Genomic DNA, 26,590 nt, shown 5'->3' on the forward strand with positions numbered 1-26,590 from the left:
AATAGGGGGGAGAAGAAAGAGTTTAAGAGAAAGGGAAAACAAAAACTGTACAGTGCAAACTGTCGGCGCTCGCGGCAATTGATATGTTAGAAACCAATTTCTTCAAGGTTACAAAAAGTGCTTAAACTATCAATTTCTTAGGCCGGAATATCCAAAATTTCAGCTTGCGCTTCGTGCTCACATGTAACTGTTTAGTTATATCCATCTTGTTCATAGTTAAATCATGGACCTTCTAACACAATGAAGTGCTTAGAATGTCCGGTTTTCAGGTCGGAATATAAAAAAAATAAAAAATATAAATATATATCTTTAGAAACCAATTTGTTCACGGTTACAGAAATTGCTTAAAATATCAAATTCTTAGGTTGGAATATCAGAAATTTTAGCTCGAGCTTCGCACTCGCATAAAATTTCATCCTGTTCATAATTATATGAAGTGCTGAGAATGTAAAGTTTTCAGGTCGAAATATCAAAAATTTTCAGCCCCCTCTTAAATTAATTATTAATTTAGAAACCAATTTGTTCATGGTTATGAAAAGTTCTTAGAATATCCAGTTCTTAGGACGGAATATCGAAAGTTTTAGCTCGCTCTTCGCGCCCGCTCGAGTGTTTAGATACCCATCCTGAAAAACTGCTTAGAATGTGTCCAGTTAGGAATATCAAAATTTTTAGCTCGCACTCTGCGCTCGCATAATTTATTTAGGAAGATACCCATCCTATTCATAATTAAGTGCACAAAATGTATCGTTTTAGATCTAAATTTTAAGAAAAAAAATCAGCTCGCACTTCGCTCGCGCTCGCAATTATTACTTTCATATTATTTCAGTGTAAATTGTAAGGCACGTGCCAGTGAAAAGTGTAAACTTTTTTTTTGGAGGGGGGGGGGTGGTGGGGCTTGTCAAAATGTGTGTAAACAAAAATGTCCCCCTTGAAAATCCTGGATCTGCCCCTGATATAGATGAGTATTGGTCGTCGGACGTCGGTTATCGGTACTGATATCTGTCAGTGATCAAGGTCCTCTACCCCCCCCCCCCCCTGGAAAAGGCCTAGCTATACCCCTGCTTACACATTCCTCTGGTTATTACCGTCCCCTTTCTATCCTACGTACCCGATGCCTTCGTCCGCCTATCTTTCTCAGATTTGAATTCCCTCAACCTTCTGACATCCCTGCCAGTGAGTGAGTGATTTTCCCCATATCTAGTGATATATCATGTTCCCATGGTTACAGTCGCATACATTTTCACATTCACATTTTATTCAAATTCAAATTCATTTATTTCACATCTCTTAAAAAACAGGGTACAATGTAATAGTGAGTTAATCTAATTGAGTAAACACAACATTGACAGTTGTACATTATTTAGACAAAATTGACAACTGAAGACAAACATAAAATATAAAGTATATGAATGGGATGTGAGGGAGTAACAAAAAGCCATTGGCCTATCTAGGCTACTCCCTTTTTACATTCATAACTGATAAGGAAACAAAACAGGATCTTCCAATCAACTTTTGAGATTGAAAAACAAAGATCTCAAGATCATTCCAAATTAATAGACTAGTAGAAAAAAGGACATCAAATTAAAAGCAGAAGCAAAAAATAAAGAAGTTAAAAAAAGCAATCATTTAGTTTTTATGAGTGAATGATACATTTATTTTTGTTTTAACTGTGTTTATGGAAATAAAACGAATGCAAATCTATACATTAATACAACTGAGTTCAATGTCAAATACCTCTTTTATAACGTCTCGAAATGAGCAGAATAGGGAATATAATGTAAACACCTTCAAAGACTAGATAAAATAAGTATCATGATATAAACATTGCAATTACCACTCGATTAGAAATATATCGATCACGATCCAATACATTTCATTTCTGGAATGATATACCAAAAAAAGAATTTATTTCGACAAAAAAGTGCAATCACCAATCACCCTATGGCAAATATCATTAGTAGTAAGATCCCAAATGCTTCATTTAGTACACCCTGGGTAATCTTTCCCACCTTCAGTGCCACTTCCAGACCTACAAATTTAAACGTCTATGGGGGGGGGGCTGCAAGATGCAGGGCAATGAGGCCTGCGAGGTACCCAAATATCCTCGTGTATTGGTTATTTTTATGACCGAATGTATAACTTCTGCACGTCTCACAACATGTAAAAAGGCTAAATAATAATTGAAAAAAATGTTCGCTCGCTCGAAAAGTAAAAACTGTGAAGTTGCCCCCCCCCCCGAGGAAATATGCCAGGTATTCCACTGACTGATTATACGTTATATTAGTTCAAGTGGATCGAACTTTACCTGTGTGTAGCCATTTTGTAAAGGTGTATTCACATTTCACTGTGTGCAATATTTTTATGTGATATTGTTTTAGATGTTTTATTTGGTATTTTGATGTTTATTGACTCGAAGTTGTGAAAGAAACAAATTTCCGATATGGATGAATAAACACGAATTTTGAAGTTTTGATATTTCCTTGTCTTTTAGAACCAATCTTCACCAAACGATGTCATCTCTGACCACCCTGGATATTATCGTCATCATCTGTTATTTTGCCGTCGTATTGTGCGCTGCTTTCGTGGTATGTATTCCAACACTTTGACGACACAATAACAGTCGAAGGACTGTTACTGGTTTGCCGAGCAAACCTTTTTTCGCTCGATTTTTCCTTTTAGATATGACTTTTTAAATCGACCGCATGAGGTCAGGGCACTTGCCAAAAGCTAGAAAACGTGAATGTTTTTCTTCAACGATATGTCAGAATAATCAATAAATTATCGCAAACTGAAGCAGTTAGAATGCCGAACAAGACATTGAATTTGATGGATCACCGGAGAAAGGAAACTTTCAAACTCGGAAGTTAAAATCTACCTATACAATTATCGGTACTTCTAACTTCCGAGCTTAAAAGTTTCCTTTCTTCGGTGATCCAGCTACTGATGTGTCATGAAACCAGGATATATATGAAAATGCTTTACAAGGACTTGAGGAATCTATACGCATCTTCCTTTATTGACGGGTCAAAAGCAAAAACAAGGATGATGAAGTGTTAGGGTTGGACCCCAAAATCAAACTTCACTAATTCCCTGGATGGAATTCGTTTCGCGAGAATTTGAAATCAAACTTTATCGGTTGCTCGGGAGCTGAATAAAACTTTCTTCCTTTTCAACAACTTATCTCCTGATTTCAAAGATGCAGGAATGCCACTGTCGGAAAATAAATTCAAGCTAAAACCATTCTTTTTAAATCATACCAATTCACAGATTTTTACGGCCCCTTTTAATCAAAACTATGTACTTCGCGAGATAAGAGGACAACTGTACCCCTTCTGCAAAAACATCTTCTATTTATTAGGTCCTTTTATCATAGAAAATGAGCATTGAATTATGGTCACTTATACGGAGAGTTTTTGAACCCTCAACATCAATAATTATCTAAATAAAGCATTGGATTTGTAAAATTACCATATAATTACATTCTCCATGTCCTTTTCCCTCTTTCTGTTTGTTTGTTTGCCCCTCTGTCTGTCCGTCTCTATCTCTCTGTTTCCTTTCTGTTGGTCACGTGATAGGCACTATGGGTAACCAACAGGAGTACCGTCAACGGATACTTTTTGGCGGGAAGATTCATGACGTGGATCCCGGTGAGTATATCATAAATGCAGTATGTGAAACGAGATGAATTTAATAATGTCGTAAAAATGTAATATAGTCATTTTAATTTGACGACCCCTTCAGCCCAAAAATGATTAAGGCACAAGCCTCATGACTCATCACTACAAACTACACAGTACGATAATACCTTACGATCATCGATGATTAAAAAATTCATAAGTTTCTTCATTCTTGTTCACACGAAAACTTTAATCATAGCTTTGACCAAAGCAGTGTATCCAAATTTGAAGAAATGTGGAAAAAATCGCCACGGTACATGCTGTATATGAACATTTACAAACTATTAAAGTTTCATATAACGATAGTGGATATGATTACCCAGATTACTTTAAAGAAAAGAAAAGAATTCGAATGAGTTTCGAATGCAACATTAAATCATCCTTTTTATCATCTTGATTGCGAGGATGTTATTTTTGTCATTAATTTAAGGAATCAGAATCTAATCTCATTATACTGCACTTCTGTTTTTTCAAAGGTTGGAGCATCTCTCTTCGGCAGCAACATTGGCAGTCAACATTTCGTTGGTCTAGCTGCCGATGCAGCCAAAAGTGGCATATCTCCCGCTGCTTTTGAATTAAATGTAAGTCATTCAAGTCTCTTACTATTTTTTTATTTCATAAATCACCACTACAATCACACCAACAAAACAGACTTCAAACCCCGGGGGGGCCACTTCCATTCACGAGTGGATACCGTGCGCGACCATGGGGTCTCGAAAAGCACCCTAAACACGTAATTTCCATATTCTGAAAATGCACCCCTTAACAAGTATTGGCGTGTGAAACCCTACCCTTAACAAGTATTGGAAACATAACGATACTCTTGGCAAATATTTCCTGAAATGAACCCCTAAAGAAGTACAGGAATTACGGGTCCTTCGGTCGTCGGCTTTACCTTATTTGGTTTAGTACGACCCCTCCTACACCTCGCGCAAATAGGACTCTAAACACGTAGTGTGGGGGCAAAAAGGACATCCTTTATAAAACATTTTAATTTTGTTTTATCATCCCGCAAATTCGACCCAAAACACGTAATTTTCCTAGCGAAATAGATACCCTTTTTAAATTATTTTTGTGTCTTTGACACCCTTATCACGTTACGTACGTAACGTGCCCTATCGTGAAAAGGACATCCTTTTTACGTGTTTTTTTGGTCGCGCATGGTATCCACTCGTCAATGTAAGTGGCCCCCCCCCCCCCGGCTTCAAACCGACCGATGGTTTGTCATTGGTAATAATGTAATAGATCTGGTTGGTCTGGAGTTGATTTTGCCAGTCTGACTGCGGCAATGTCACGTGGGAATGACTTTTTTTTAATTATTTATCTACTGCTGCTTGACACCAAATAAGGAATACGTAAAAACTGAGGATTACAGTTATGAAAGATTTAATCAAACCTTTTCAATATTTCTTTTGATTTCTTTGACAATGATTGTACAAGAAAATATACATAGATGTGGATTATGGATAACAAAATATAACTTAACTTAACGGTAATCGTTGATGTGAGCCCCCATCATCCTATCTGGTCTGACATGCCCCACTCGGCCCTGGTGGTCGGTCCAGTTCCTGGCCTCCGCAGGTTGCGATGTCTCTTCCACTCGGCCTCCGCAGACTGTGTTACCCCTCGATGAGTAGCCCCCAGATAAGAGAGATGTGGCTTCAACGAATTAGTGGACGAGATCGAGCCCCCAATGATGACATGAATTTTGACCAGTCATGTCGGTGGAGAACCGGCGGCAGCTGGGGTCGTTATCTCGTCACCGACGTAGTCCCTCAGTTTTAACTTAGACTGCCTACACGAACATCTGTAGTCTATTCTGGCTTAGGTGGTTCTCCCTGAATTACTAAAATTGACCACCTAATATACCCTACCGTTACTAGGAATAACTATACAATTTCTATAAAGTAATCCAAAGAATTTTAATACCAGATGAGTGCATAAAGCAACACATTCTTATTAATAAAAGACACTTCCTGTGTATCTGTACAACTACATTTGTATACCTATATTCATCCATGCTAAAGCACAGTATTAACTATTTACGACACCTGTATGAAGATGCTTAGCAGTACGAAATATTTCTAACAAAATATTTTAAACAAAATATGGCATCCACCTGATTTTGTACTATAGGGGGTATAAAACGTTTCCAACGCTTGCTTTTGAAACATTCAAAACATATGTACATCGAAACATCAATTGAAACATTCAAATAATAAATGCTAAGCACATGTTTGAACTCAATTGAAACATTACAATTGTATTAAATTTCTTTCCTGACCGGCAACAACATCGATTTTTTTTTTTTTGGGGGGGGGGCATGTTGGGGGTATTTTGGAATTCGCTGAAAATAAAAAAAAATATCAAGAAGTTTCTTTGCTTTCTGTCTCATTTCTGATTCATTTACTTTGGAGTGGGGGGTGGAACTGGTTTTGAAAGTAGAGACTGACGAAAAAAACACAAGCCGTCATTTTTACGTTTTTGTAAATGAAAAAATAGGGTGGTTTCAGCCCCTGGTTTCACGTCCCCTATACTACTCTTACCACTTTGATTTTACCAATGCATTATGCCAGTCATACCTTTGATAACATGTTTGAATGTACTTTTAATGTCGTCAATGTCTTTGATGAGCTTATCTTTTTTTTTTGTATATGCACAATCCTCGAAATAATAGAGGATACTTATTAAGCGCAAACCGACTAGTATAGTTCTCTATGCGCTTACGATTACGAATAAACAAAATATAGATATACAACTACAAAATTAATATTCAATATACAAAATGAACAGACTGATACTACCAGTAAAGTAGAGAATCTGTTTTGAAGGCGTGTCAAGTTGATTTCATGTCTCACATATAATGTTATAAAACGATTATTTTTCTGCTTTGTCCTTTTCTCTCAACCTATGAAACACAGGCCCTCAGCTTGTTGCAGCTAATGGGATATCTCTTCATCCCAGTCTTCATTGCATCAGGGGTAAGTCGACTGTGTTCCTTTTAAACCCATTGCTTATGTGAACCTGGTCATCCCTGTACAAGGTCTATAGGAATCACAGGACTCAGTAGCCAACGGGTTAAAGGAGTGTTGGATGTTGATAATAGGGAGTTTTCGCATTCACTACGGGGAAACTGTCGACAACGCAACGATTTCTTTAAAAATGCAAGTCAAATCACAATGGAGAGCTGACAGGCTTTCGTCGAAAGTTGGTAGACCTGGGCCCCGTCTTACAAAGAGTCACGATTGATCCAATCAATCGTAACTCTATGGAAATCCATCAGTTTCATATTTTTTTCTACATGAAATTTTCAAAATATCCTTCAAAAAACAAATGCGAACACACCAAATTGTCAAGAAAAAATTAAGGCCTGGTCACACCGCCCGAGCGTCGTTGGAGCGGTCGTGGAACGGTAGGGAAAGAGGGTCGAATTTCGCATTCAAAATTGGGGGGAAAATCGAGAAGAAAAATCGAAAACATAAAAAAAATCGAAATCGAAAATGGTGAACGGTAGCGAGCGGTGATGATTTTTTTTTCTCTCCGCTCCACGACCGCTCCAACGACGCTCGGGCGGTGTGACCAGGCCTTTAATTTATTAACCTACGTTTGAACATTCATGCATTTTAGATGTAGACGTTGCTGGCCGTCCATAGTTACGATTGATCGGATCAGTCACTATTCTTAGTAAGACGGGACCCTGGACAGCATCTGAATCTCTTGACTCTGGACAACGACATATTTGCAATTGTTCGTCCGGTCGAAATCTTCGGATGACCTGCTGTCCCGGTCAACCAACTTTCGACAAAAGCCTCTCAGCTATCAATTGTTATTTGACTTGTATTTTAAAAAGGAATCGGTGAATTGTTAGGGAGCGGCCGCGTTGTGTTTGCGAAAACTCTCTAATTATTACTCCAGGGTACAGTTGAGGCCACAAAACTTGGGGATGGGTGTTTCTACAGAAGAATAAATGGCACATTCATGCAATGAGCCAGGTAATTTGGTTGTTACGTCGTGAATTATCTTTAGAGTCTTTAAGTATACGTAAAGTCCCCTATACTGTTATAAAATTACCATAATAACAGCATCTAAAGAAAATTGATCTATAATCGAGTGTACTAACATTTTTTGTTATTTACATAAATGGACTTTTGATCCTTTTTATCGATCTGTTAAATAATTTTATAGCTCATGGGAATTTTCATATTTTCTTTACTCAAAGACTCTAAATAATCTTGGCCTTTAACCAAATATTTTATTGGAGTCAATATACCATGTATACGGTTGTGATTGTCTGAAATTATCGATTTGTTGAAATATAGATCCAAAATATATGGAAATGAATTTAGCCTAATAATACTCTAGCCTTTGCTTTTTTTGAAATAAAAACAACAGTGAAAAAATAATGTTACTATACCACACACAGACGACAGACATACTCCCACACACACACGTATTGTGCTATTTATTTTCAATCATATGATACTTTCTCCTCGATATTTTTATCATACGTGTTGTAATTAAGATGACTAATCTTAAATCTTTAAAATACAGCTTTCCTGAATTATTGCTGATAAAAACTTAAAAGTGAATTAATAAATGGCCAATGCATTATGAAATTTGTTATCAGCCCGAGTTACCAAGGTAATGGCCTCTAACTTTGCTTTGATACAGGTATGTACCCTACCCGAATTTATGATGAAGAGGTTTGGTGGTCAAAGGATTCGGGTATACCTGGCTTGTCTGTCGATTACTGTCTACGTGATCGCTAGAGTGTCGGTAGGTCACACTAATCGATATTTTACTCATTTCATTTTCGTTTTAATCTATTTTGGGGTGGATAATTTGCTTCTTCGTGATCAATGCACGTTTTAAATCATGGGAATTTACCTTTTTCTTCTTCGTACGATTGGCGATGTCCGATAATTTTACCCACGATTGGGGCGACGTAGATAGTTGAACATCTTGCGATTTATTCCACTGATCCTATGTTATACAGAGGCCGTGTAGATATTCCGCAGGACGATATCTTCAACCTCTATTCCTAAATCGTTTGATATTGTACGATATTTTTGGTCTTACGAAAATCATGGAGGTGCCTAGACATTTCCATAAGACACGCGATATGTGTCTTACGATCATCTTACGATATGTTACGATCATCATACGACCTTCATATTTTTATATGAGTTCGGATTATGTCTCTGTTCTGAAACAATTTGCCTGTTATGTTTATTACACTGTTATTTAATTTGTGTATTGCACTGCTGCAATTATTATCTTGTTCTATATTTTCTTGATTATGTATGTTCGAAATTTATTTTGAATGAATAATAAAGATCACTACAAAACAAAAATATACGATTCGTCTCCGAGCGTCATGGTAGGCAGAATATGACTTACGCGTTTTAGAGAACCCACAAACTTTACTGTATTACGATAATGGTTAAGGTAGAAGCCTGTGTAGCAAATTGACTTGTTAGTATGCCATTTATATCCACTACGAACTGCATGCTTAACTATCATTCTTTTCAAAGATTTGCGGAATATAATATCTATCGAAATTCTCATTTATTATGAACTCAGTGAACTAAACAGAGTATAGAATACATTGATTCCGCTGCAATGCTTTCCTGAACTTTTGTTGACACAAAAAAGGCCATTCAATCGTCACAGAACTCATAAAAGAGATTGCCGCAAACAGAAATATGTATTCATGTTTTTTATGCTGTTTCAATCGCTGTCTTTCATTTGATATTCGTAGGGAATAGTTTGACCATGGATCCGTGAATAAGATAAAACTGTTCCATACAAAAATCACTGACCCATAAACTGATAATGTAGGAAAATATGCGATTGTTTGTTACGTTAGGATGCATGGGTATCGGGGCATTTTCGCAATCACTACGCAGGGACTTTCTATAACACAGAGAATCTTTGTCAAAATCCCTTCATAACAAAACAGCCTTTGTCGAAAATGGGTGAATCAAAATAGCAGTGTCGTACAGCATGGACTCTGGAAAACGACATAATCTTATTTGCATTTTTTTCGTCCGGTCCGAATTTCAAGGCAATGTGCTGTCCCGGTCCGCCAACTTTCGACATTAACCTCTAATCTGTTCATTGTAATTCGACGGGCCTTTTCAATAGATTTTCAATGTTTTAGAAAGCGTTAGTTTGTATAGCATTTAATAAGGAAAACGATCGAGAGTGGCGTTCCTCGAATAAAAGGAGAACAGTAGGTTTAGGAATAAACATTTCCTTGCTTTCAAACTTTCTTTCTTTTACTTCCCCACTTTCTATTCTCCCCTCATTTATTTTCTTTGCTTGAAATTAATAGCAGCGGCTGATCCTTGTCTCATATGTTTCCGGCATTTGATGGTAATACTTTCTGAGGATTGAAATGAAAGAATTAAAATTGAAATGATTTATACATTAATCACCGCAACTCTGCTGCATTTCATCTGATCATGCTGCCAGATTCTACATTCGGAACATGCCCCTTTCTTTCTTTCTTTCGTTCTCCCTCTTTCTCTCTCTCTATCTATATATCTCTTTATCTATCTACCTATCTATCTATCCATCCATCAATATATCTATTTATCTATCTATCCATCCATCAATATATCTGTTTATCTATCTATCTATATATCTATCTATCTATCTACTTACCTACCTACCTACCTACCTATCTTATCTATCTATCTATCTATCTATCTATCTGTATATCTATCTAGTAATCTAATTGTCCACGATCTAATATAGGTATATCGAGTATCTGAAATCGGTTGTAAGTATTTTCTTGGGGTTTAGGAATAGGTTAGGTTTTGTCATAATTATCGATTCAGTTCCATGCACAATGTAAACTAACACTTCAGAAAGGTTCATCTTTTTTCTCTCTTCTGTCTCGAGATTGCATTTGATTTTAGCCAATTGTTGTTCGAATGTACTCCTCGTGGATACATGTACTGAAATGTTTTAATGCAAAAAAAATATTGAACGATGTGAAGCCTATTTCATTTTGGATATATATATATTTTTTTAGTTTAAACAATAGTATCATACATTACACACAGTATATTGTAAATTGATTCAACACAATATTTTTAATGTATCTTACAATATATGATTATCTTATAAAGTTGAACATTTTATAAGATAAGGACTGACATTGTTTGGCATAACCATCCTCTGAAGTGCAGACCTTGCCAAAGATAAGAAAATGAACAAGGGGCACATAAGCATATTGCTTTACGTCTCAAAATCCAAGTAAAGTAAGTATATTTTCTTTCATATCCATGATGCTTACAGGTGGATCTATATGCTGGTTCACTGTTTCTGCAACAGGCATTGGGATGGAACCGGTATTACTCTATTTTGCTGATATTAGCACTCGTCTGTTTCTTCACAGTCACAGGTAATACCTCGGTCACATTTGCTCTACGTTTTAAAATATAGGCGGTTTGCATCGAAATTAATAAAACGGCTGTTTTCGACTCGCCGTACGGCCTCCGTAACATAGAGCAAATGTGATTAAGGTATAAAGCTATCAGTTTCTACGCATTTTACACTCTACATAAATATTGGGTAAACGTACTCCATGAGTGCAGTTATGTGTCCAACCAACATGGGACATTTCTTTTGGGCCTTTTCATTTATCCAGTGTAATGAAAACTTTGCCCATTTCTAAAGTAATTGCTGCTTATTTTTTATCCTAACTGGACAATATTCTTCCCGCTTTGGGTAAAATACCGCCCAAAATTGGTTGGACACATATTTACCCTCATGCCGGTTGAAATTTTACCCAATATTTTTTTTACAGTTTAAAGGTATGTGCCCTTTCATGACATTTGTTGCAACCCGACAGTTACCATAGTAACGTGCGCTTATTAGCCAATCAAAATTAAGTAAAGTTACTGGACTCCGTAACACATATGTTACTCATTAATCGTACTCTTGATTTTTGCGATGATTTGTACATCATAAGCTATGCAATCAATCGTTCTACGATGATTGCTATTAAGCTTTGTGTTATAGACCCTTGGTCAGACAACATATATTGATAAACCAACCTATAAAGATCAAATCAAATCTGAATTTATTCGGGGTTTTTATGGTTGGGGAACTTTGATAAGATTATTAATGGCTACATTTGATTAATTTCGAATTGACTCATTATTTGTAATCATCAAAGAAACTTTTATCCATGACAAGAATAAATTCATGATTTAAATAGAAAATTATAAATTATTACATTACCCCTTTGATGAAAGTAACAGCAACAGTTGGAACGCTCCCCTCTCTTCGCTTTAAAACGCAAAATCAATTCGTCGCTTTGTTCCACCACAGTGGTCTATGAATAAAATTCTCACATCTGTATCAAAGATGCATACTAAATTGTTTCCATTTGAAACATGATGCATCTCATTCTATTTTCTTCTCTACGTGAGATGACATCATCTGGCATCATCTTTACCTTCATATTTTCATCTCGATTTCTTCCGCTTGGTCACAAACGTCAACTTTTTGCGCTGTAGCAAACTTCAGTCTTAAATATCGGAAAGATATTGCAAGTATATATCGATATAGTCATATAACGTTATATGTTTTTGCGTATAGGGGGTCTCTCAGCTGTGATGTACACAGATACAGTGCAAGTTTTCATTATGATTTTTGGTGGACTCATCTTAATGGTCAAGAGTAAGTTTGATAATTACTTTTTATTGATGATATTAATTAATTAATTCATTCATTCAATCAATCAATCTTTCATTCATTCATTCCTTCCTTCATTCATTCAATTAATAAATCTTTCATTCATTCATTCCTTCATTCATTCGTTCATCCATTCATTCATTCATTCGTTCATCCATCCATCCATTCATTCATTCGTTCATCCATTCATTCATTCTTGTATTATGTACGTTTGTATTTACGTGTATATGGTGTATGTATGTGGATATATTTTATCTATTTATCTTCTATTCAATCATTCATTAATCCATTTATTTATCTAAACATATTTTGGAAGACATCACTTTTCCGTGCTTTTCATAATTTTTTTTGTAAACTTTATTTCAAATATCAAATTGTATTTGAATAATAATGATGATGATGATGATAACAACATAAATAATGCTAATATTAATGATAACAATAATGATAATATTAATGCTAATAACAATTATAACTGATAATGATAAAAATAATAATAATTGGAAAACTAAATGATATAATAGTCTATGGGAATTATCCCGTCACTACCAATTTACCTAGAGAAAAGTAATCATTTTACATTTTTAATGATAATTCTTCTTTCCTAATCCGCCCATACAGATCTTTACGATAATTCCACGAGTCCTGTGCATGATCAGTAATATACAGTGCGTATCAAAAAAAAAGTTTACACTTAGAAAAAATCCTGTAAAATTATATATTTGTAATATCCTAATGATTTTTCCACATTTTAGCAGTGGTACAGATCCAGTTAAGCAAATGACGATATAACTGTCGAAAAATATTTCCGCTTGAGTGAGCACCACTTACTTTTGAAAAGTTGGTGAAAAATGATTTGCGCAGAACTTTGAAATAGTTATGCGAATAAAAGTAGACCTTAATCATGAAGAACACGTGGAATTTAGCTATTAAAATTGATTTGAAGATATCTTTTACCTTTTTAAACTTGTTTCCTTGCCCAAAACACTTCGAAGAGTGCATTGCGCCCCACCCCACTCCCCCACACACCGAGTCCATCGTGACGATATTTGCTTTACACTGAGCTGTGATTTACATGAAATGGCTTAGGCTTGATTTTCATATTGTTAATCATTGCCAAGCTTGGGAAAAGTGTGGAGAAACAAGTATTAAATGAAAAATGAAATGTAAAGCCACTTTAAATGATAAAAACTTAGTGAAAAGTGCTGGAGATGGCTGATATAAACTTTTGTTCAGATTCAGGTATGTCCTCAGATCCAGCTGTCACAAAAAGGGTAGAGGTTGTGCTTACTAAGTGTTAAAATTTCAAATTTGGGCGGCAAAATTGTTACAAAATGCTTGAATGTATCTGTTTTATTTCAATTGGCTAAAAGTGCTAGGGAAATTTATGAGAAATGCTTCGCAGGGTCAGTTTGATTTCGCCCTTTCCCCTTGACACAGCGTGAAAACAAGCATTTCTGCGCAAACAGATTTCTGCGAGCTTTACAAAAATGGACAGTGCTCACTCAAGTGTAACATTCTGTCAAAACTTTTACTTTCATTTGATAGATGAGACCCAAACGCATAATTATATGTGAAAAAATTACCCACATGTTGCATATTTCTAAATTCCCAGGGCGTTTTCAAAGTGTAAACTTTTTTTTGATACGCACTGTATAGGTCATAAACATAATATGAATTCGTTTTATACCTTGTGACAAACGGCCATCAACTTTGTTTATGAACAAGTCCGTTTGTCAGCAAATAACATAAATATTGTGTAAATACCAAACCGGGTAAAATACTATCACTCTCGGCAGGAGGGGGAGGGGGGGCAGGTCGGATTGGATATGGGGAGAGGAGGAGATATATTGACTTGGTCTACATTTGATCTACTCTTCAAATGCCTCATGAGTATACCACTGACGGATCCAGGGAGGGGGGTGATTTTTGGTGGTGATTTTTGTTTTACCTGATTGCTGAGAAATCATGAATATTTGTAGGCAATCAACCAGAGGACCGACGGCTTGAGGTCCTCTCCGAGGGAGTTAATAATGAGGATTAATGCCAAACCAAAGGGCACTCGCGGACCGTGTGGGAATCGAACCCGGTCACCGGAATCCGAAACCCCCCGCTCTATACCGACTGAGCTATCGCGCCTCCTCCCGAAGATGCACAATGAAAATTTGTAGCAGAAATGTGCCCAACCCGCTAGATTTAGATTTAGATTTTATTCATTTTCCGTTCACAAAGCACAACAAAATCAAACAATACATAGTCAAATTTAAAGTACAACATCAATCGAAATAAGGTATAAACAATGAGAATTAATGCAAACTAAAGTAACTTTGACTATAATAACTATATAAAACAGAACGGAGGGGCTTGCCAAGAAAAGCGAAGCTTGTATGGGAGGCAAGCCCCCGTAACTTAGTTTCAATACGTATATTACAAAACTATAGTATAAAGGAGAGACGGAAGACAGTTTAAAAGGAGGCTATACAAAATATCGAAGGTAACAACGAAAGAGTGAACCAAATTAGAATAAATGATAATAGTAATAACAATAAAAATAATAAAAAATAACAACATGGTTACAATAAGTGAGGATTTTTCTTTTTTGCTTGTCAAATTTTTCCTCGGGTAAATGTGCCCCCCCCCCTCCCTTGAAAAATCCTGGATCCTGTTCTGCACTGCACTTGGTCTGATACTAACTTAGTCTAAATTCTTATTTAGTCAAATGCCCAGGTTATGCAGTTTATAATAGTGAACTTTGCGAAAAGATTAGACCTACGCCATAGAATAAATTCAACCATGAGTATACCCGCATTCACGCCCCATTATCGTCGAGCATATCTTTGGCATATAGATTTCAAAAAGGTGGTCACATTTATATTCACCTCTAAATGTGCCTCAAAGATTATGAACAGTTCATTATCGTATTATAGTCCTTGAACCAAATCCCGCCAGACAAACCATGAAAAAGAGTTAATTTGGTCTAATAATCACACCCCTCGGGGCTATTTTTTTTAGTGAGGTTTTCATCATTTTAAGAGCATATTTTCTCCTTTTTGGAATGAAAATGTCTAAACATATGCACAGTTTAATCCAGAAGGAGTTACAATGCTCTCTGTAAGGTTGTACACTTCACTCCAAAAGGATGGGTCCCTAGTATCACCCCTTGACCATGTTGACGAGTGCGATAAGTGGCTCTTTTGCATTTAAAGATTTTAAGTAAAATTTGTGGTCTGTCTGACATTTATTGTTAGTTGTGACAATGGTCTCCATTTTGTATGTTTTTTTTTTCATATTTCAAGGTTACAAACAAATCGGGAGTTTTGAAGAGCTGAAAGTGAGGTATTTTCAGGCCGTTCCCAACGACACCCTTCATAGGCCGAATTATTCTTGCGGATATCCGAATCCGCACGCATTCCAAATGCTCCGGAGTGCCGATCCGTACAATTCGGATTTTCCTTGGATAGGATTTCTCCTTGGGCAGACAACCGCGTCAATAACTTACTTTTGCGCCGAACAGGTAAGGATCATGAGACATATGGGACAGAGAGAAAGAGAGAGAGAGAGAAGAAGAGGAAGAAGAAGAAGAAGAGGAAGAAGAAGAAGAAGAGGAAGAAGAAGAAGAAGAAGAGGAAGAAGAAGAAGAAGAAGAAGGAGGAGAAGGAGAAGGAGGAGAGCAATTGAAAGAGAGAGATAGTGATTAGGGGTATTCTTTAACGCGCAAAAGCCATTCTTTGGACATAAACAAAATATTGAATGTTTATTAAATCATTTTCGTCTTTTCTTGAAGGTCATGGTCCAGCGGACATTAGCAGCGAAGAGCCTGTCTCACGCCCAAGGTGGATGCGTCTTCGCTGGATATGCCAAGATCCTGCCACTTTTCATGATTGTCATCCCAGGAATGGTCGCTAGAATCCTCTTCACAGGTCAATCAAAATCATCGTCATGCCTTTTTTATTTTATAATAATAATATTAATAATATTAATAATAATAATAATATGCAATATTTATATAGCGCTTAATACAAATGTTTCAAAGCGCTGCATACTATTACCCCGCCTTTAGCACGGCTACCCTGATCGGGCGCATCGAGCATTCAAGGAATTCCTCCCTACCGGGTACCCATTTCCTACACCTGGGTCGAGAGTGGCAAATGTAGATAAACGCCTTGCCAAAGGACGCTAGTCCTGCAGTGGGATTTAAACCCCGGACCTTGTGGTTCACAGTACGGAGGTGTATCCACTGAGCCACAACACCTCTCTAATAAATTGGTTACAAACAATACAAAAGGCGCGGTTCTAAATGAAAATTAATTCTTGAAAAGGATCTTTTGTCTGAACGTTCATAATTTGATACAAATTGCAACTTCTACCTCTCTCCACTTTCGCTTAGTCCTTCCAAGACTCTACACATGGTGTACAATAAGCTACTGCCGCGATTGTTTATGCCACCATGCAAAAACACTGTTATTGTTTCTATTTATGGTAGCTCACATAGGAACTCGACAGGACAGCGTTTTGCTGGTAAACGCCAAGCCCGTATATAAGCAATTATCTAGGAAACATTTTACGTCTAGGTTAATCAGTCATAGTGGCTGACCTTATAGACGACAGATATTACTTTCGGGACTTTTTTTATCAAAGTAAAGACAATGGCAGAGTAGGAATTCGAACTCACAACTATGCAATTATGAGGTCAGAGCTCTAACCACTGGGCCACACGACCCAAATTGTAAATATGTTATTACAACAATTTATTTAAATGAGCTCATGGACTACAGCTCATTTTAACAATGTTGTGGTGTATAACCCTTAGAATTACGAGAATAAACAAAATGAAATAGAATAGCTACCTCATATCTTATTTTCCTTTCTCGTAATTCAGATTTGGTGGCATGTGCATCGCCCGAGGCCTGTCTGGCAGCCTGCGGCAATGAGAAAGGGTGTGCCAACTACGCCTTTCCTTCCCTGGTATTGAACCTCTTACCTTCAGGTATGTGCCAATTCTCATGCCGCACTCACACACATAAACCAATTCCAAACCCGATCACACCTTGTGCAGTATGTCTTATGGTGTACTTTCGGTTAGTTTTGAATCGGTTAAACCGGTGGCACTGTGAAATTTTCCTACGGTCACAGCGAAACCGAAACCTACCGAACCGAAACCGACTACTCGGGAGCGTCTCATCAACGTATCCGACAAGAAAATTGTCACATCTGACAACTTTCCTTTGTTTCTATTGACTGAGAAGCAGTCTGTTACATTGGTAACTGTCGGATAAAACAGGTTGTCATGAAATTTCATACCTGCATAAAACATCAAACTTTATGGATGCGGTTATGAATAGCTTTGGAATTCAGTAGGGATACTGCATATTCAAATACGATTAGTATGCTATATCATATGATATACGTTTTAAAAGACAACACTAGCTAACTACTGAGTGTGTTCCTTAAAAGGTGCACCCACAAAAGCAAAGTAATGAATATATAGATATATGAATAAGTGAATACATAAATATCTTATGAAATTGGGTAAATAGATAAATTAAATAGATAAATGAATAAATAAAATAGTAAAAACAAAACTGAAATACATGCCAAAACATTCCAAACGTCAAATAATCTAAGAGAAAATAAAACAAATTACGAAAAAATCATCAAACAGTCTATGATCAGAGAATATTTCCTCACGTTTTTTAATAGATGACCCATTTCTGGTGCTTGAATACGATGAATGACTCTTGTGGTTAACAATACTTCCGTATAAGCAATATGAAATATCACGTAATAGAATAGCATTTCCTTTATATATATTTTTTTCCTTTTTTACCTTTACATGGAAAGGCTACCGTGGGGTGATGTTAGCTGTGATGTTATCGGCTGTTGTGAGTAGCTTGACATCATTCTTTAACAGCGTCAGTACTCTGTTTACAGTGGATGTATGGTCTTTCTTCCGAATCAAATTCTCGAAGAAAGTCCCTTCAGTTCGGGAGATGATGATTGTTGGCAGGTAACTGTATCTTCCCCCCCCCCCCCATTCCCTTCACATAGCATATATGACTCTCGGTAAAATGTGACGCATGAACGTCTTTTTCCAATATAAACCCCTCAAAATAAGTTCTGCAACTCAAGTTTGAGTGCTAATAAAAATTTCTTAGTGTGCCATCATCATATGTGAAAGTGGTATCATTGGAAAGTATGATTATTCCTCTTTACGGTCATGTGTCATTTGTAATGCTAGTGTTTTCATGAAATACACAGACATGATAAATATGCAGCAATGTCAAAAATGAAATGTTGCAAAATTCGTTGCCATGTCATGTTTGAGTTCTGCAACTCAAACTGCAAGTTTGAGTGCTAATAAATTTCTTAATGTGCCATCATCATGTGTAAAAGTGATATCTTTAGAAAGCATGATTATTCTTCTTTACAATCATGTGTTATTTGTAATGCTAGTGTTATCATGAAATACACAGACATGATAATACTCAGCTATGTTAGACATGAAATGTTGCAAAATGCGTCGTTTGCAATAGCGAATTTCCAATTGTTTCGAGGATTGACCGAGTGCATTCACTGTCGCCTGCATGGTAGAAATTCTATAGAAATGGAGACTCTTGTTAGAAATCAATGCATTTTGCAACATTTCACTTCTGACTTTTCTCGATGTTCAGGGTGATTGCATATTCCATGATTACATAATCACAGCAAATGGCATGTCATTGTAAAGAAGAATAATTCAGCTTTCCAATGATACCAGTTTCATCTTTTATACTTCATTTACCAAAAAGATATCATCCCCCAAAACTGAGTTGCAAAACTTTTTTTGAGGGGTTTATATTTACATGTATCATGACTCGGTATTGGTAATACAAGGGGTGTAAGGGAACAACCGCCCCTATAGTTCACGGAACTGACCACGGAGGATTATCTATTGTTTACTGGGGGTGCTGTGACAATGCTTAACAACCCCGATAATATTAAAATAATCCTCCGTGGACAGGACCCTGCTAAGTTTTTTTTCAAGTAATGAAACACATAAGAGAAAAAATATAAATGAAGCAGAGGGAAGATAGAAGACTATAATTACTTGATCTGGATCATGTAATATTTTTTATCTCTGCTAATCAATTTAGTCACTTTCAATTTGCCTATTAAAAATCCTTGGCGCTGTCCCCGCCAACAGCCATGAATGGTATGGAGTGTTATGATTTCGTTTATGAGCCAGAGAAAATGCTTCTTAGAGATTATCTTTAATCTGTGCAGATAGTTGCTGCTAGCCATGTCCCCAGTGAGCTTAAAATTTAGCAGACAAGTTCAGATTTAGCGATAATAAGGGGTGACGAGATCATATTTATTATAAAAAAAAAATCGAATTTGTGACGAGTGTTTATTTATCAAAGTTGAATGGCTGACGAGTTTAAATCTATGAAAATTGAAGGGATGGCGGGATTATATTTATGAAAGTTGAAGGGGTGACGAGTTTATATTTATTAAAGTTGAGGGTGAGTAGCTTGTATTTGTAAAAAATCGAAGGGGTGACGAGATTAAATTCATAAAGAAATAAGGGAGTGATGAGTAGGGGCGGATCCAGGATTTGCCAGGGGGAGGCAAGCAAAAAAGGGCTTCCAAAGGGGGCACACTTGTGTTAGAACGGCAAAATTACATTACAAATTTGAATTTTGAATATGTCTCTCCAGGGGGGGGGACAAGAGCAGGATGTGTGCTCCCCTGGATCCGCCATTGTCGACGAGTTCAGATTTATAAAAATTCGAAGGGGTGACGAGTTCATATCTATAAAAATTGAATGGGTGACGAGTTTAGATTTATGAAACAAATGAAGGAGTGACGAGATTATATTCATTAGATTTGAATGGGTGACATATTTATATTTATCAAATTGAAGGGGTGACGAGACTATGTTTATCACAATTGAAGGGTGACGAATTTATATTTATCCTATTTGAAAGAGTGACGACATTATATTTTCAAAAATTAAATATGTGACTAGTTTATATCTATCAAGCAGAATGGGTGACGAGATTATATTTATATAAATTGAAGGGGTGACGAGTCTAGAATTAGTGGAGTTGAAGAGGTGACGAGTTAATACTTATTACAATTATAAGATGACGAGTTTATATTTATCAAAATTAAAGTGGTGATGTGTTCAGAGTTGAAGGGATGACGAAGTTAGAAAAAAACAAAAGGGTGAGTTTGGATTAGTCGAATTGACCGCATGATGAAAATGTAATTGATATTAAGAGAATGACGAGTTTAGAATAGTTGAAATTTAAGGGGGTAACGAGTTTATATCTATCATAATGAAAGGGGTGACGAGTCTATACCTATAAAAATTTATAGTTGGCGAGTATAGATTTATCAACGGAGAAGGTGACGAGTTTACATTTGTAAAAATGGAAGGCCGGGATGACGAGTTTCAATTCGTCAAAATCGTAATAGTGACGAGCTTGAATACATCAGAACTGAAGGGGTGACGAGTGTAGCTATACATATTTTAATAGGGAGCAAGTTTATATTTCCCAAAGTTGAAATAGAGGTAAGTGTAGATTAAACTTAAAGGGACAACGAATTCAGATATATCAAAGTTGAATTTTGAGTTGTCAAAAAGGTTACTTTCCGAGCCATTGTTCTGTTCAAGTGGGAAAAGTTACTAGTTTATCTAGATTGACGGGATGAAGAGTTTAGATTTATCGAGGTTGGAGGGTGACGAGTTCAGTTTGAAAAAAATTAAAAGGCTGATGAGTTTAAATTTAGCAAAATACAAGGGGCGAAGGGTTCATGTATATCTATATCGAAAGGGGATGAGTTAAGATTTTCCGAAGTTGAAAGGGTGCCGAATTTTGAGTTGTCAAAAATGGAATAGCTTTGAGTTATATTTGTTAAAGTTGAAGGAGTGACGAGTTTAGATTTATCAAAATTCAAGGGATGAAGATTTTATATTTAACAACATTGAAGGGGTGACGAGTTTAAATCCCTTAACGTTGCACGTACGAATAGTATAGATTTCCCTAAGTTGAAATGGGTCAAATTTTGTGTTGCGAAAAATTGAGGTTTTCGAGAATATTTGTTGAAGTGACAAAGTTCCGCGTTGATCTAAACATTAATAACAACGGAGAGTTTAGATATGTCGAAGTTAAAGAGTAAAGATTTATCTAAATTTACGGAGGTGAAGTTTAGGTTTATCAAAATCAAAGGAATTACGAGTTCAGATTTATTAAAGTTGGAGGGATGACGAGTTTAGTTTATCGAAACTAAAGGGCTGACGAATTTTGTATTTACGACAATTGAATGGGTGACAAGTTTATATTTATGAAAAATTGAAGGGGTGACGAGTTTATATTTATAGAAAATTGAAGGGTGGCGGGTTTATATTAATCGAAATGAAAGGGATGACGAGTTCAGATATATCGAAAACGAAGGAGTGACGAGTTGAGATTGATCAAAATTAAAGGGAGTAAAGAAAACTTCTTTAAAGTTGGAGAAGTGACTAAATTGGATTTGTTGAAGTTGAATAGGTGATGGGTTCAAAATTGTTAAGTTGAAGGGGTGACAAGTTCATCTAACTAGAATTGGCGATTTTAGATATGTCAAAGTTGATGTAATGACAAATTTAGATTTATCGATATCGGAGGGTGGATAACAAGTTTGATTGATCGAAATTTTAAGGGGTTTAGATTAATTAAAATCAAATAAGTAATATGTATAGATATGCTGAATTTAAAACGATAACGAGTATAGAATTTTCAAAATTTGAAGTATTGTAATGTTTAGCCTTTGTCCCAGGATTGCCAAGTTTACATTTGTCAAACTTGTATTTTACAACGCCCTTATTCACAGAAGAATAATTATGCACCTCGCAAGTAAAATAATTTAATTATGTCATTTGATTGTATTATTATTTTATCAGGGTATGTGTAGTGGTTATCACTGCCCTGAGTATCTTGTGGATTCCAGCTATTGAGTTACTTCAAGGAGGAGATGGTTTGTTACGTTACTTTGTTCAGATCAAGGGTCGCATTACTCCAGCTGTGTGTGCCGTCTATCTCCTGGCATTGCTCTGGCCTCGAGCTAATGAACAGGTATAAGCGTAGATACATGGTACTTTTGTCCTTAACTCTTACTATGCCAGGTCCAATACCCCTCTAGTGCCAGGGATATTCGAGGAATCCTAAATTGACCGAAACTTAAGCAAAGACTGATTTTAAAACGGTAATAACTCTTTACCCGTACGTTGTATAATGAAAACTTCTACACATGAAATGATGCATGGTTCATGGACTTTATGATCATGTTATGACCTTCCAAATTTGCGTTTGGAAAAATTGAGAAAAGATGAAATATTTTACATCGTTTTTTTCAATAAGTAAAACCTAGAAAATTATGATTTCATGAATATTTCAAAGAGTAAATAACCCAAGGAATTGTAGAGATACCGAGAAATTAAGAAGATGAAATGAAAGTTCAATGTTTACCCTTTCAAATGACGTATCTATTGATGTCATGACTCCCCATTCTTTGTATAAGTAAACAAATACATAAATTTATGAGTAAATAAGCAAACAAACAAATAAATAAATAAACAAATAAATGAATGAATAAAAAAGAATAGAAGTAACAACAATGATGATATTCAAAAAATGAATGTAGAAATTATAATTGAAATTACAATTATGTTACAAAAAATATCAATATAATGAAACAAAAACTAAAATGAGGTAAATAAGTCAATGGTGAGGCAAAACACTTAAAAGGTATTCATTTTACTTAATATTTCCCAAAAATATGTCATCTAAATTTAATTTTAATATACAGTTATATATGCAAATAAAAACGTAAATGTAAATTGTATCATTGCCAATAAAATAAAGGAAAGATGAGACGCTGAATTAAAGACTCTACCGATGTGTTTTTGTAATGAGCTTCTTGATATCAAATTGAAATTTATCTAGGGAGCATTTTGGGGACTGATGAGCGGAGCCATCACCGGGTTTATCCGATTAGCGTTCGACTTCATCTGGCCGGAACCAGTTTGCTGGGAAGAGGACACCCGGCCAAAGGTGATCCGAATACACTACTTCTATTTCAACCTGATTCTCTTCTCCGTTGTGCTACTGGTTGACATCGTCGTCAGTCTCCTCACCGAACCACCCCCGAAAGAAATGGTAAGGATATAGTCACCTCTGATGCAAGGTGCAAAAAAGAGTTGCGTTTCTCAATAGGCGCGTATATTGATATTAATGATGATTAATAACAATGATAAGTAAGCATCCCCCACCTCCCGAAATAAATCATTCAGTTGCATAAAAACATATTTCATTGCTTAATCTTTATGCACTTATTGTTTGAAAAATTACAATGACATAAATCACGTTGAATAAACAATTTAAAACGACACTAAGCTGCCGGCATACGATGGCTGAAATGTTTAGATGTATTAAACCCTTTTCTTAAAATATCTATTTCACTGATCAGTTAATTCGTACTACATTCCGCACCCGGTTCAGTAAGCAGAAGAGAAAGGATGAAGACGACGACGATGACCACGATGAAGCCGATGAAGCAGGGATGATGATGATGGGATCAGCCGAAAACGCCAAACCAGACAATCATGGTTAGTCACAACATCGTAGTCACTATTTTCATGTCATCCTCAAGGAAGCATTTTTTTTTTTTGGGGGGGATAAAATTGTACGCATGGGTTTGGAAGTCAAACATTATGTTAAATATAAATTATTTTTGTTCTCAGTAGTAAGTCAGTAATAAAATAAAGTGTGTAATAACGCAACACGATGTATTCTTTCATTGCTGAATAAAATTAATTCATAAGTGAATGCGAATAAATTAATAAATTTCAATAAAATAAATCAATAATGACAATAATAATATTGATAATAATAATAATAATGACTATATAATAATACTACTGCTACTACTACTACTACAAATGATAATGATGATAACAACAATAAAAGTATATACTTATTGAGCATATACAAAAGGATTCCCTATATTGACTACAAAATAGTTTGTGTAGTTTTCTGTGCGCTTTACAATGCAGAAAACAAAATATGTATATCAGGATAATTAAAATTTAAAAACAAAATAAGGCGAAATTGGATCTATTGATTCGTCATCATAATTCAGTATAACAAAATTCGCATCATATTGTGAATAATCACTTATATTGACATCTTTTATATTGTATCTACACAGCTTCCGACATCCGCACTGTGGGGCAGCGACGGATGAATGGCTGCAACCGTCTTGTTGGATGGTTCTGTGGCTATGGAATGGAGAGTACAGAGAGTCAGCGAAAAGCGCGGGAAGAAGAGAGGAGAATCCGCCATATCAAGTCAATCGAGCAGGATCCGCGCGCCAAGATCTTCATCTATCTCAATATGGTCATTCTCATAGGATTGTCTGTATTTTTGTATGTATTCTTTTCTGTCGACTGGATCTAGGTTCTTATTGGTGTTCAGGATAGTCAAGGAGTCGTAAATCATACCTGTTTTATGTAGGCCTCTTATAAAAACTTGTAAACGTATCTATAAGCGTATTGGACCTCTGTGAAGAAAGGAGCCATTATATAAAAAGGATATGAATAGAGTGATCCATCCGTATCTTTGAAAGTTCATGTTAATATTCAGCTACCTTTCATTTGTATAGACTGTACATTATTTTGTAAACGGCAAAATTCCAAGGCGAATTCCAATAAAAGGTTACTTATCATCAGATGCTTTTGACGTGCGGTAGTCATAGTAGTTAATGAAACCTATAATTCCATGCAGATATCGTTAAATGGTATGTTGAAATGGTGGGCTACTTATGGCTGTTTACTTAAGCATGATGAATCAAGGTGGGATGTTTTCAAATTTTACAGTGTCGAATTGTTTCACATAATTACCCTTGTATAAATTTGGGAATGTGAATATCCCTCTATGATTCTTTGGCATCCACAAGAAGTCCATGATCTCCAAAAGGCTTCTATACATATATAGCTACCATGTCCCCAATAAATGATAACCCTCCTACGAGATACATATCCTTAAGGTCTAAACAATTAAAAATAGATGTTGGTGAATGAATAATTTTGAACCCCTAATCGAGGTTGAAGCTTTTATAACAAAAAAAAATGAAAGGGTGCTGGGTGTCAAATAATCAATATTGAAGGGATGACGAACTTAGATTTCATACTTGAAGAAGTTGAAAGAGTGGAGAATTTGAATTAATCAAACTTGAAGGGTGAGGAGTACAGATTTTGTGATATTGAAAGGGTGTTGGTTTATATTTGTCAATCTTAATGATAATAATAATAATAATAAACAGTTCTTGTATAGCGCATATCACAATTATGCATTGTGTAAGCTTGGGAGTTGGGATAAATTAATGGCCAAACACAGATTTCCAATTTTTTTAAGGGGTTTATTTGTACAAATTGAAAGGGTGACGAGATTAGATTTATAAAAATTGAAGGGGTAACGAGATTAGCTCGATAAATATTTAAGGGGTGACAAAATCTTATCAGAATTGAAAGGGTGACGAGATCATATTTATACAAGATGAAGGGGGTGACGATTATTTATAAAAATTGAAAGGGTGATGAGCTCATATTCATACAAATTGACGGGGTGACGAGATCATATTTGTACAAATTGAAGGGTGACGAGATCATATTCATATAAATTAAAGGGGTGACGAGATCATATTCATAAAAATTGAAGGGGTGGTGAGATAAGATTTATAAAATTGAAGGGGTGATGAGTCATATTCATATAAATTAAAGGGGTGACGTGATCACATTTATACAAAATGAAGGGTTGACGAAATCATATTTGTACAAATTGAACGGGTGATGAGAGTAGATTTATAAATTTGAAGGGGTGACGAGATCATATTTTTACAAATTGAAGGGGTGACGAGATTAGATTAATAGGAATTGAAGGGGTGACGAAATCATAGTTATAAAACTCGGAAGGGGTGATGAGTTCATATTCATAAAAATTGAAGGGGTGATGAGTTCATATTCATACAAATTGAAAGGGTGACGAGATCATATTTATACCAATTAAATGGGTAACGAGATAAGATTGATGAAAATTGAAGGGGTGACGAGATAAGCTCTATAAAAATTGAAGGGGTGATGAGATAAGATTTATTAAATTGGAGGGGTGATGAGTCAT

General features: G+C 35.9%; 1 protein-coding gene across 1 annotated transcript; it reads left to right on the forward strand.

Annotated features, from left to right (window-relative positions):
- Window positions 1-2,495: 2,495 nt before the first annotated feature.
- LOC121414521 (sodium/myo-inositol cotransporter-like) lies at window positions 2,496-25,097 on the forward strand. The gene is made up of 15 exons (XM_041607728.1): window positions 2,496-2,585; window positions 3,576-3,647; window positions 4,154-4,258; window positions 6,599-6,658; window positions 8,349-8,453; window positions 10,986-11,091; window positions 12,294-12,374; window positions 15,686-15,903; window positions 16,174-16,309; window positions 17,269-17,376; window positions 18,231-18,396; window positions 22,318-22,489; window positions 23,360-23,572; window positions 23,883-24,021; window positions 24,624-25,097. The coding sequence occupies exons 1-15, from the start codon at window positions 2,511-2,513 to the stop codon at window positions 24,869-24,871; spliced, it is 2,004 nt and encodes a 667-aa protein (XP_041463662.1). The 5' UTR covers window positions 2,496-2,510; the 3' UTR covers window positions 24,872-25,097.
- The last annotated feature ends 1,493 nt before the right edge of the window (window positions 25,098-26,590 follow it).

Source organism: Lytechinus variegatus, chromosome 4, assembly GCF_018143015.1.
Source record: "Lytechinus variegatus isolate NC3 chromosome 4, Lvar_3.0, whole genome shotgun sequence".
NCBI classification, from domain to species: domain Eukaryota; kingdom Metazoa; phylum Echinodermata; class Echinoidea; order Temnopleuroida; family Toxopneustidae; genus Lytechinus; species Lytechinus variegatus.